This window comes from Bufo bufo, chromosome 2, assembly GCF_905171765.1.
Source record: "Bufo bufo chromosome 2, aBufBuf1.1, whole genome shotgun sequence".
In the NCBI taxonomy this organism is placed as follows: domain Eukaryota; kingdom Metazoa; phylum Chordata; class Amphibia; order Anura; family Bufonidae; genus Bufo; species Bufo bufo.
The window spans coordinates 167,660,500-167,673,868 of NC_053390.1; the positions used below are offsets into that span (position 1 = coordinate 167,660,500).

At 40.3% G+C, this 13,369-nt stretch overlaps 1 protein-coding gene across 1 annotated transcript in view; it reads left to right on the top strand.

The window, feature by feature from the left end:
* Positions 1-13,369, top strand: part of KCNN2 (potassium calcium-activated channel subfamily N member 2) — a 281,298-nt gene that overhangs the window by 235,518 nt on the left and 32,411 nt on the right. Inside the window, exon 7 of the mRNA XM_040421640.1 lies at positions 12,516-12,585. Coding sequence (XP_040277574.1) covers positions 12,516-12,585 — 70 coding nt within the window. The remainder of the gene's footprint in view (positions 1-12,515; positions 12,586-13,369) is intronic.

Below are 13,369 nucleotides of genomic sequence, written 5' to 3' on the forward strand. Positions count from 1 at the left end.
CTCTTGGAGCCACGGGGGCGTTGCCGTTACACCTAGAGGCTCTGCTCTCTCTGCAACCTCCACACCCTCTGAACTTTGATTGACAGGGTCAGGCAAGTGCCCCTCTGAAGAGAGACAGGGGGGCACATGTAATTTGGATCAAATTTATTTGGACCCAAATTGAACATTTTGGATTGGTTATCCTTGCAGCTTTATAAAATCTAAACAGCATGTACTGTAAAACCATCACCATTAAACCATGATATGCATTTCAAACTATAAGTTCTTAATCATAATTCTAGTTAAGAACTTGTAGATCAAAATGTGCAAGCTGAGTTCATTGACAAGATGCTGTCCTTAAAACTGCAAGATGTTAACTAATTGAAACAGAGTTCTTGCCTTTCCTCAGTCTATATAATTGCAGTTTGTTTGCAACATGTATGCTAGTAGTTTTAATTTATATGTGATGCAAGATACATTTGCACATTTGTTTTCTAGAGTCTCTGTATTGCTGTGTATGAATGTAATCTTAAATAATTAAAGATTTGCAGAATGCATAACATTGGTTATTATGCAGGATAATTAATAATTAAAGTGGTTCTCTGTATGTACATACATATAGATGCAGTAACTTAGTGCCAGACAGCTCTTATTTTTATATACCGGTACTTTCTTTTAGAATTTGGTCCCAGGAATAGCATGAGAATATTTTCTTTCTTTTATTTATTTTTATTTTATTTTTTATTGCTGGGAAATAAGTGTATTTGTGTACTTATGCCACCCTAAGACAACCCTTTCTGGGGTCATGGTAGGGTGCACATGTGCAAATGCAGGTAGGTATGGGATCATTGTGTCATCTTGAAAACAAGTTCCTACCATCTATTGAATTTATTGTAAGAGACTGAACTAATGAATTTATAGCTGACTGATGGACATTTCAGTGGGGAACATATTAGAGCATATGTGGTAGTAAGAGCACACATAGTTACTTCAGGAATATTTGTGTACTGCTGAAAACCACTTCAATAAAGGTACTGTAAAGATAACACAAGAGAAAAATATCCTTATCTAAAAAGTGTACGTTCTAAGTTTCCCTTAACATGTATACCTTCAGTTTATTTTAAACAGGTTTTCCTTTGTTTGTCTTGTTTTTATTTTATTTTATTTTATTTTTACCCATGAAAATGAAACTAGAGCTCGGAAGTAAGTTACGCTGTATCAGCTGCTGTTTCACAGTTTTGAAGACTGTTTACAACTGCATGCGAAGAACTGATTCTCTTTCTCTAGATCATTAACTTTGATGCTTGGGAGGGTGCCAGCTCTCGAAGATGGGCTGCTGTCCTGTCAATCATATATGAGTTGCTGTCATGGACTCTTAACCTGAAGTCATGATCCTAAACCTGTGATAAGTGGAAATTAAGAAATTTTAGGGAACTCTTCACAGTGTTAATTTAGATTTATTCATTGATAATAAGGTTATTTGCACACTATTGTTATTACTTTCAGTTTACACAAGGCGATATTTGATGCTGTCCTGATGAATTTCTTTTAACCAAAGACAAAGGTGGGCCCAAAAGGAAGGAAAAGTATAAAGGAAGAACTTATACTTCTATCGTTTGAATCCACTCCTTGTTTTGAAAAATAAAATAAAATATATAAAAATGTAAAGCTGCAGTGCCTTACAAAAGTTTTCACCCACCTTGACTTTTTTTGTATTTTGTTACATTACAGCCTTAAGTTCAATGTTTTGTTAATCTGAATTTTATGTGATGGATCAGAACACAATAGTCTAAGTTGGTGAAGTTAAATGAGAAAAATATATAAATAAAACTATTGTTTAGAAATAGAAAACAGAAAATTGGCATGTGCATATGTATTCACCCCCTTTGTTAGGAAGCCCATAAAAAGCTCTGGTGCAACCAATTACCTTCAGAAGTCACATAATTAGTGAAATGATGTCCACCTGTGTGCAATCTAACTGTCACATGATCTGTCATTACATATACACACCTTTTGTAAAAGGCCCCAGAGGCTGCAACACCTAAGCAAGAGGCATAATTAACAAAACACTGCCATGAAGACCACGGAACTCTCCAAACAATTAAGGGACAATGTTGTTGAGAAGTACAAGTCAGGGTTAGGTTATAAAAAAATATCCAAATCTTTGATGATCCCCAGGAGCTATCATAACCAAATGGAAAGAACAGCCACCCACCAAACGGCCACCCACCAAAACTCACGGACCGGGCAAGGAGGGCAGTAATCAGAGAGGCAGCACAGAGACCTAAGGTAACCCTGGAGGAGCTGCAGAGTGGCCAGAAAGCCATTACTTTCAAATAAAAACAAAAAGACACATTGTGAGTTTGCGAAAAGGCATGGGGGAGACTCCCAAAATGTATGGAGGAAGGTGCTCTGGTCTGATGAGACTAAAATTGAACTTTTCGACCTTCAAATAAAACGCTATGTCTAGTGCAAACCCAACACATCACATCACCCAAAGAACACCATCCCTACAGTGAAACATGGTGGTGGCAGCATCATGCTATGTGGATGTTTTTCAGCAGCCGGGACTGGGAAACTGGTCAGAGTTGAGGGAAAGATGGATGGTGCTAAATACAGGGATATTCTTGAGCAAAACCTATACCACTCTGTGCGTGATTTGAGGCTAGGACGGAGGTTCACCTTCCAGCAGGACAAGGACCCCAAACACACAGCTAAAGCAACACTTGAGTGGTTTAAGGGGAAACATGTAAATGTGATGGAATGGCCTAGTCAAAGCCCAGATCTCAATCCAATAGAAAATCCGTGGTCAGACTTAAAGATTGCTGTTCACAAGCGCAAACCATCCAACTTGAAGGAGCTGGAGCAGTTTTGCAAGGAGGAATGGGCAAAAATCCCAGTGGTAAAGATGTGGCAAGCTCCTAAAGACTTATCCAAAGCGACTTGGAGCCGTGATTGCCACAAAAGGTGGCTCTACAAAGTATTTACTTTAGGGGGGTGAATAGTTATGCACATTGACTTTTTCTGTCCTACACGTTATTTTGTCCTACTTGTTTGCTTCACAATAAAAATAAACAAACATTCTTAAAGTTGTGGACATGTTCTGTAAATTAAATGATGCAAATCCTCAAACAATCCATGTTAATTCCAGGTTGTGAGGAACCAAAATATGAAAAAAGTCAAGGGGCGTGCATACTTTTGCAAGGCACTGTACATCACAACGTCCTTGTGAACCTGGCCATAGGGTTACTTTAAGGGGTTCCACACTAATGTCAACAAAATTACCAACTGTGATAAAGTTTACTGACTGTGATCAAAGTTACCAAGTGAGTTCACATTTTGATCGATATACAGTTGCAAGAAAAAGTATGTGAACCCTTTGGAATGATATGGATTTCTGGACAAATTGGTCATACAATGTTATCTGATCTTCATCTAAGTCACAACAATAGACAATCACAGTCTGCTTAAACTAATAACACACAAAGAATTAAATGTTACCATGTTTTTATTGAACACACCATGTAAACATTCACAGTGCAGGTGGAAAAAGTATGTGAACCCTTGGATTTAATAACTGGTTGAACCTCCTTTGGCAGCAATAACTTCAACCAAACGTTTCCTGTAGTTGCAGATCAGACGTGCACAACGGTCAGGAGTAATTCTTGACCATTTCTCTTTACAGAACTGTTTCAGTTCAGCAATATTCTTGGGATGTCTGCTGTGAATTGCTTTCTTGAGGTCATGCCACAGCATTTCAATCGGGTTGAGGTCAGGACTCTGACTGAGCCACTCCAGAAGGCGGATTTTCATCTGTTCAAGCCACTCTATTGTTGATTTAATTATATGCTTTGGGTCGTTGTCCTGTTGAAACACGCATCTTCTGTTGAGCTTCAGCTGGTGGACTAATGGCCTTAAGTTATCTTGCAAAATGTCTTGATAAACTTGGGAATTCATTTTTCCTTCGATGAAAGCAATCCGTCCAGGCCCTGACGCAGCAAAGCAGCCCTAAACCATGATGCCCCCACCACCATACTTCACAGTTGGGATGAGGTTTTGATGTTGGTGTGCTGTGCCTCTTTTTCTCCGCACATAGTGTTGTGCGTTTCTTCCAAACAACTCAACTTTGGTTTCATCTGTCCACAGAATATTTTGCCAGTACTGCTGTGGAACATCCAGGTGCTCTTGTGCAAACTGTTAACGTGCAGCAATGTTTTTTTTGGACAGCAGTGGCTTCCTCTGTGGTATCATCCTATGAAATCCATTCTTGTTTAGTGTTTTACGTATCGTAGATTCACTAACAGGGATGTTAGCATATGCCAGAGACTTTTGTAAGTCTTTAGCTGACACTCTAGGATTCTTCTTCATCTCATGAGCAGTCTGCGCTGTGCTCTTGCAGTCATCTTTACAGGACGGCCACTCCTAGGGAGAGTAGCAGCAGTGCTGAACTTTCTCCATTTATAGACAATTTGTCTTACCGTGGACTGATGAACAGCAAGGCTTTTGGAGATACTTTTATAACCCTTTCCAGCTTTATGCAAGTCAACAATTCTTAATCGTAGGTCTTCTGAGAGCTCTTTTGTGCGAGGCATCATTCACATCAGGCAATGATTCTTGTGAAGAGCAAACTCAGAACTTGTGTGTGTTTTTTATAGGGCAGGGCAGCTGTAACCCACACCTCCAATCTCATCTCATTGATTGGACTCCAGTTGGCTGACACCTCACTCCAATTAGCTCTTGGAGATGTCATTAGTCTAGGGGTTCACATACTTTTTCCACCTGCACTGTGAATGTTTACATGGTGTGTTCAATAAAAACATGGTAACATTTAATTCTTTGTGTGTTATTAGTTTAAGCAGACTGTGATTCTCTATTGTTGTGACTTAGATGAAGATCAGATCACATTTTATGACCAATTTGTGCAGAAATCCATATCATTCCAAAGGGTTCACATACTTTTTCTTGCAAATGTAGTTACATACTGTAGTGGGGTTTTTTTTGTAGCTGAGAATGGCAACTCAGGAGCAAAGATGTAACTTGGGCAACAATGCAAAAACTGTAACGTGTGACATGGTGGCTTGAGTTCCCCTCAGGCACCAGGCCCCAAGTGCAACTACTAACTCTGACCTCCTTATATCCAGTAGCAGATTAAGTAGACCATAAGTCCTGGGCTGTTCCTAAAACACCCCCTCTCCTTCCCTAGTGCGAAATGAACACGTCCTGTCTATAATCAATACCACCTTTCTGTGCTAGGATTGACAACTGGGTGTTACCATTCCCCGTCACACCCAATAGAACAGATTGGCACTACCTGCACTTCTTAATTCATATGTCCATACCACAGCAGTAATTGGTAGAAGTGTTCAACCATGAATCGGCACACGGGGGTGTTCTACGCAGAACAGTCCAGACTTCAGTATGCAAAAAGTCAATCCATGGCGCTGACCAACCATTAAAACACAACTTTATTACAGTAGTCGGTACATAGGATGTAGATTGACAGGTGATGGCCATTTCGTGCTGTCCCACACTTTGTCTGGCCAGACGTCTCCTGTCAATCCACGTCCTGCTGTATGTACCGACTACGGTAATTAAGTTGTGTGTTATCGGGTGTTGAGTACCACAAATGTTCTTTTTGGATTCCCCAGCACACTGATAGTGTTCAGTCATTGCTGACAGTATCAGACTGTGTAGGAACACATCCTTTTGACATGGGGAATGGTAGCACTCAGTAGCCAATTAGGGCTGGGCTGCATGAAGACTTTCTGTATACTTTATGTAAAATACATGGCAGGAGAGGTGACAGCTTTTCTATAAATTCAATGACTCAAAGGTGATATCTTCTATTATTGTAGACATACTTTTTTGTTCTTCCCCATGTGGACCAGATCACTATGATGACTTCTCCTGACACCTGTGGAGTTTTCAGACATCTTTGGCCCCTCACTTCTGCAGCCCATCCTCAGCCTCTACAGCAACAAAAAATAAATACAGATGACAGACCAAACCCTAGAATAAATACAGACCCAGTAATATATGCAGGCCCTAGACCTAACCACTAAACAAATATAGACACCCAACCCCCTAAATGGTCCTCAGTGCAAACCCCCTTAAACAAATATAGACCTGCTAAATATATACAGAACCTCAGACCAGACTCCCTAAATGGAGGGTTTTCTGGGATTTTAATATTGATGACCTATCCTCAGGACAGGTCATAATTATCAGATCGGCGGAGGTCCAACACCCAGAACCCCCACCAATCAGCTGGTTGAAGAGAAGGCAGCGCTCCATGCGAGCACAGCCTTCCCTTGTTTGTTTACCTGCTCGCCATCGATAATGCAGCTTGTGTAACTACAAGACGTCCCATTAATTTCAATAGGATAGCTCCAAGACACTTGAATTGGAGTGAGCCATCCCATTGAAATGAATGGGGCGGCTTGTAGTTAAACCTGCTCACTGCTATGTTGTCGACGGCGAGCAGGTAAATAAACATGGAAAGGTTGCACTCACGGGGAGCACGGCCTTCACTTCAACCCCACTGATCTGATATTAATGACCTATCCTGTGCATAGGTCACCAATATTAAAAATCCCGGAGAAACCCTTAAAGTGCAGACCATAGACCCCATACTCTCATCCTCTGTAGAGCCTTCGCGCTGCTCTGCATTCTGACTTCAGGACCTGTGCACATATGGTCATATGACCTTGTTTGCTCAAGACCTTCTACAAGTGCCGTACACATTTGTGCCAGGGATCATTACATAAAGCAGTTTTGTGATGATTTTGCAGTGATTCATGGCAAAAACCACACACCACAATATGCATTTATTTTTGATCACCTTGGGAACTCAAGCAGCCTTTGATGGCCACGTACTTTTATCGACCACTTGCCTATAACTACTCCCTGAACAGGAGCAGGTGTAAAGAAGATAAGAAATATGGAGTAAACAGCCACATGTGCTATCTGCTATAAGGACAGCGCTGCTTACAGTAGAATGAAAACAGGTTTGCCCTCACAGTCACTATACCTGGTGCTTTCTTATACTCGTTTTAGTGCAGCCCATATCAAAGTGTTAGTGCTCCATATGCTCATGCTTGGTAACCCTGTGATTACTGTGGAACTATCCGCTTGTGAGCTGGAGTTTCAGATATTTATCAAGTGATAAAGAAATTATAGTATTTTCTGCATTCCTCATATGGTTCTGGACAGTACTATTGTATTGATTTTGTAATTATATAAAAAAAATAGTAATTTTCCTTCAGAATATCTGTTTGCAAAGTAATTGCCAGCCATAAGACAGCACAAAGTAATAATAATGCTCTCAGATTACCTTATTATCATTTCAGAAATATGCTTCTAAAATGAACCTGTAGGATCTGCAACAGGTCATGTTTTGTTAAGTTCAGGCTATTCAAAGACTGCAACAGAAGAGAATCACCTCACCTTTAAGATGGACTCGAGAATACAAAATACATTATTTCTATGCAAATCACATGTCAAGCCCTTAATTACCCTAGCTTTATGCCAAGAGTCCTGCCATGGGTGTATATTCAAGACATGAGGCCCCGGAACATAACATAGTATGGAGGAAGAGAGGTGATAGTTGGTCTCCCTAGGTCGGAGATGATGCTTTGTTCTTCTGAATGCCAGTGGAGACTGGAGACATTAGTGTAAAGTCATCAGTCCTGTGACAAAGGAGTATGCGGCCAAGATGAACTTAAATACCTCTTTTTGTGGATCCCAAAGGTACTGTTATGGCTGCTTTAATGGCACATCTGGGACACATTAACTAAAGACTGTTGTTTCATACACCAATCTTAGTAAATTTATTAGGAGGCAGCCTCTTTATAAATTTGTTGCAGCTTTGGCTGTCTATGTGCCACAAGATGAAATTTCATAACTGGCGTAGATTTCAGTTATAATTTATGCAGTTATCTGGCGGAAATTATATAAATGTGTCAGTCTGAGGTGGGCCCTGCTCCCTTCCACTAAGCCCCGCTCATTTTATAACAATTGTCAAAAGCACGGGAGAATCATAAAAAGCTAATTTCTACGCAAATGGTCTTCAGTGTCTAAGTCTTACAATGAGGCAACTTTGACAAGTAGGCTCCTCTGATCAGTATTATTTAGAGGATGAGATAAGGCTACTTTCACATCTGCGTTGCGCTGTCACGTTTTGAGATCCAGCTCAGGGTCTCAAAACTGCAGCACAACGCTTCAGTTTTATCCCAATTCATTGTTAACGGGGACAAAACTGAACAAACCGGAACTGAGTGTTGCATTCCCATGCTAGACATAAAACCACTCCAAGCAGCGTTATTGTGTGCAGTATGCGAAACTGAACACGCTGGATCCGGCACCAAAAACCATGTACAGTCAGGTCCATAAATATTGGGACATCGACACAGTTCTAACATTTTTGGCTCTATACACCATCACAATGGATTTGAAATGAAACGAACAAGATGTGCTTTACCTGCAGACTGTCAGCTTTAATTTGAGGGTATTTACATCCAAATCAGGTGACCGGTGTAGGAATTACAACAGTTTGCATATGTGCCTCCCACTTGTTAAGGGACCAGAAGTAATGGGACAATTGGCTTCTCAGCTGTTCCATGGTCAGGTGTGTGTTATTCCCTCATTATTCCAATTACAATGAGCAGATAAAAGCTCCAGAGTTCATTTCAAGTGTGTTATTTGCCTTTGGAATCTGTTGCTGTCAACTCTCAAGATGAGATACAAAGAGCTGTCACTATCAGTGAAGCAAGCCATCATTAGGCTGAAAAAACACAACAAACCCATCAGAGAGATAGCAAAAACATTAGGCCTGGCCAAAACAACTGTTCGGAACATTCTTAAAAAGAAGGAACGCAGCGGTGAGCTCAGCAACACCAAAAGACCCGGAAGACCACGGAAAACAACTGTGGTGGATGACCGAAGAATTATTTCCCTGGTGAAGAAAACACCCTTCACAACAGTTGGCCAGATCAAGAACACTCTCCAGGAGGTAGGTGTAAGTGTGTCAAAGTCAACAATCAAGAGAAGACTTCACCAGAGTGAATACAGAGGGTTCACCACAAGATGTAAACCATTGGTGAGCCTCAAAATCAGGAAGGCCAGATTAGAGTTTGCCAAATGACATCTAAAAAAGCCTTCACAGTTCTGGAACAACATCCTGTGGACAGATGAGACCAAGATCAACCTGTACCAGAGTGATGGGAAGAGAAGAGTATGGAGATGGAAAGGAACTGCTCATGATCGTAAGCATACCACCTCATCAGTGAAGCATGGTGGTGGTAGTGTCATGGCGTGGGCATGTATGGCTGCCAATGGAACTGCTTCTCTTGTATTTATTGATGATGTGACTGCTGACAAAAGCAGCAGGATGAATTCTGAAGTGTTTCGGGCAATATTATCTGCTCATATCAGCCAAATGCTTCAGAACTCATTGGATGGCGCTTCACAGCGCAGATGGACAATGACCCAAAGCATACTGCAAAAGCAACCAAAGAGTTTTTTAAGGGAAAGAAGTGGAATGTTATGCAATGGCCAAGTCAATCACCGGACCTGAATCCGATTGAGCATGCATTTCACTTGCTGAAGACAAAACTGAAGGGAAAATGCCCCAAGAACAAGCAGGAACTGAAGACAGTTGCAGTAGAGGCCTGGCAGAGCATCACCAGGGATGAAACCCAGCGTCTGGTGATGTCTATGCGTTCCAGACTTCAGGCTGTAATTGACTGCAAAGGATTTGAAACCAAGTATTAAAAAGTGAAAGTTTGATTTATGATTATTATTCTGTCCCATTACTTTTGGTTCTTTAACAAGTGGGAGGCACATATGCAAACTGTTGTAATTCCTGCACCGTTCACCTGATTTGGATGTAAATACCCTCAAATTGAAGCTGACAGTTTGCAGTTAAAGCACATCTTGTTCGTTTAATTTCAAATCCATTGTGGTGGTGTATAGAGCCAAAAATTTTAGAATTGTGTCCATGTCCCAATATTTATAGACCTGACTGTACGTCAATGGTGGCAGATCCAGTTTTTTGGACACGAAAAAACTGGATCCGGCACCCATTTGACTTGCAATGGTTTTAGTGCCGCTCCGGAATATTAATTTTCGATATAATACAAGTCGATCCGTTCTGAACAGATGCAGTCAGTTGTATTATTATAACAGAAGCGTTTTGCTGTGGTTTTGAGATCCTTTGCTGGACCTCAAAACCAGACAGCAAAATGGCAGATGTGAAAGTAGCCTTAGACAGATGACAAAGTATCCATTGCTTCATACAGTATTATGCTAGTTAAGTCGATATGTCCATAGAAAGTCTCTGCGGCCATTATGTGAGTGATTTATTAAGCCTGCTCATAACAAAACATTACTTATCTTTTTACATAAAAACAAACCTGATGGGACACTACCTTAAAGTCAGTTTTCCGCTGATGGATACTGTCTTTTTTTTGACCACTGCAGCTAAATTTTGGAAGCAATGTAGAACATGTTTATCTAGAACCCCCTAAATCTGTCAATAGTTTAATGAAACAGATGATGATATTTCACTAACTGATCACCATTAACACCAATGCCCCTTTTCATTATTTTATGGTGCTGTTCATTTTTTTTGCTAAAATTTCCACCATGGATGCTGCGACTCTGCAGCTGAGGTCCATGTGTGTACAGTGTAACTCAATGTATTGATGTACAGAAATAATCTTTGGTTGCAACAATTGATCTACAGCCCCCCCCATTCAACGTTGAAAGTCCATAAATCTATTCTATCCCTCAAATCATAGGAACCTGGCTATGTATACATCGGATATATTGAGATAATTATTGACAGAAACCATGTAGATGAAACAAGGAATCCGCAAAATTATAACCAGGATGCATAGTTTCCTTCTTATCTCAATTACATTGACTAGAGTTGAAGTTTATCATCAGCGGCATCAAATGCAACCTTTATTCCTTTAAATCATTAATTAGGAAACATTCTCCATCCATGACTTGGGGTGGAGGGAACCATAGTAGTCCCTGTATGCATTCTGGTGAGTGCGCATATAACAATTTTGCCAGGACTTTGAAAACTATAAACTTTGTTAGTTTTGTTTTAGCTGCTGGTCAAATAAAGATGATTTTACGCAATGGAAATTCTCACTTATCACTGTAATTTCATCACAAGGTATCAAACACCCTCTAACCGAATCCATCTCAGACTAAGGCTGAGTTTACACGGGCGAGTATTCCGCGCGGGTGCAATGCGGGAGATGAACGCATTGCAGCCGCACTGAATCTGGACCCATTTATTTCTATGGGGCTGTGCACATGAGCTGTGATTTTCACGCATCACTTATGCATTGCGTGAAAATCGCAGCATGCTCTATATTGTGCGTTTTCCACGCAACTCAGGCCCCATAGAAGTGAATGGGGCTGCGTGAAAATCGCAAGCATCCACAAGCAAGTGCGGATGCGGTGCGATTTTCACGCACGGTTGCTAAGAGACGATCGGGATGGAGACCCGATCATTATTATTTTCCCTTATAACATGGTTATAAGGGAAAATAATAGCATTCTGAATACAGAATGCATAGTAAAATAGCGCTGGAGGGGTTAAAAATAAATAAATTATTTAACTCACCTTAATCCACTTGCTCGTGCAGCCCGGCTTCTCTTCTGTCTTCATCTTAGCTGTTTGCAGGAAAAGGACCTGTGGTGATGTCACTCCGGTCATCACATGATCCATCACCATGGTAAAAGATCATGTGACGGACCATGTGATGACCGGAGTGATGTCACCACAGGTCCTTTTCCTGCACACAGCTAAGATGAAGACAGAAGAGATGCCGGGCTGCGCAAGCAAGTGGATTAAGGTGAGTTAAAAAATAATAATTTTAACCCCTCCAGCGCTATTTTACTATGCATTCTGTATTCAGAATGCTATTATTTTCCCTTATAACCATGTTATAAGGGAAAATAATACAATCTACAGAACACCGATCCCAAGCCCGAACTTCTGTGAAGAAGTTCGGGTTTGGGTACCAAACATGCGCGATTTTTTCACGCGAGTGTAAAACGCATTACAATGTTTTGCACTCGCGCGGAAAAAAATCTACCATGTTCCCGCAACGCATCCGCACCTTTTCCCGCAACGCCCGTGTGAACTCAGCCTAAAAAGGACTATACTTGTATCAGCACATGCAGACACAGGGAAGAGCATATGCTTGTATATTAGGTATTATATAGTTTGGTACGTTTCCCTGTACTGCTTGTCATGATACTTTCTTCTTTTCTCTATCATAAACAAGTTGTTTGTTCTTTTATTCTATAATCAGTTGGAACAGTGATGAGGACATCACACTTTCTTGCTCTATGCTTTGCTGTGTTGAAGAAGCATGCCCTTCATTCTACAGAAACATAACAAAACTGATTTCTCAAGACATTTCTCATATACTTTGAACTTCTCCTGCAAGATGCATGTGATTCTGAGCTCCACCAAATTATGGCAAGAGATCAATAACTGATTCTTTTTTCAGGTTGCGAAGTGTTAAAATGGAACAGCGGAAATTAAATGATCAAGCAAATACCTTGGTGGATTTGGCAAAGGTTAGTAGAAATGAATAGATGTTTTTAAAGTGGAATCAAATTTAAGACTCAAAATATATATTTTTTAAAAGTTGGAAAGTGAAATCAGGGATAAACAGTTTCCTCCTGTTCACTGGGCACATTTCATGTTATTAGTCTTTATCTCCTTCCATGGTCATTCTAGAAGTTGACTTCCTGCCACAGTGTTCATCTGTCTACTTACAAAGGTATGAAAGTAGCAGAGGACAGTGCTAGAATGGAGATGTCATGTGCTGGTCCTGACACATTTCTGAAGAAAGGCAATTGCTTGTGTGGTGGCCAGAATTAAAGAGAATCTATTGGTAAATATTTTCAAAAAAAAAGATAGCATATTTATTCGGTCAACACATAACCCAATAACAACAAAATCCAAATATATGCACAATCGCCATAAAAAACAGGGCTTACTGGTGTAGATGATAATATCATATATAATGTCCATATGCTAAATATAGTCCGGAAATGTGCACATAAAAATATAAATTACCACAAATAAGAAAAATAATTTAAAAAAATATAGCACCACTATCGTCTATGTAAATCCATAACAAGTATATATAAAAAAGAAATAAAAATATGCACATCAAAGGACTAGATCCTCAGCAAACCCTAGGGGAATAACGCCAGATAATGTCTCTATACCACTACACAAAAAGTATGCAGTATAAGGTCTCATATATCGGCAAGGTATCATTGTCATAAAAAAATAGTGACAAGGCTTTACATCAGCTTACGAGACTCAAAAGTGATACTCTGCAAACAGACT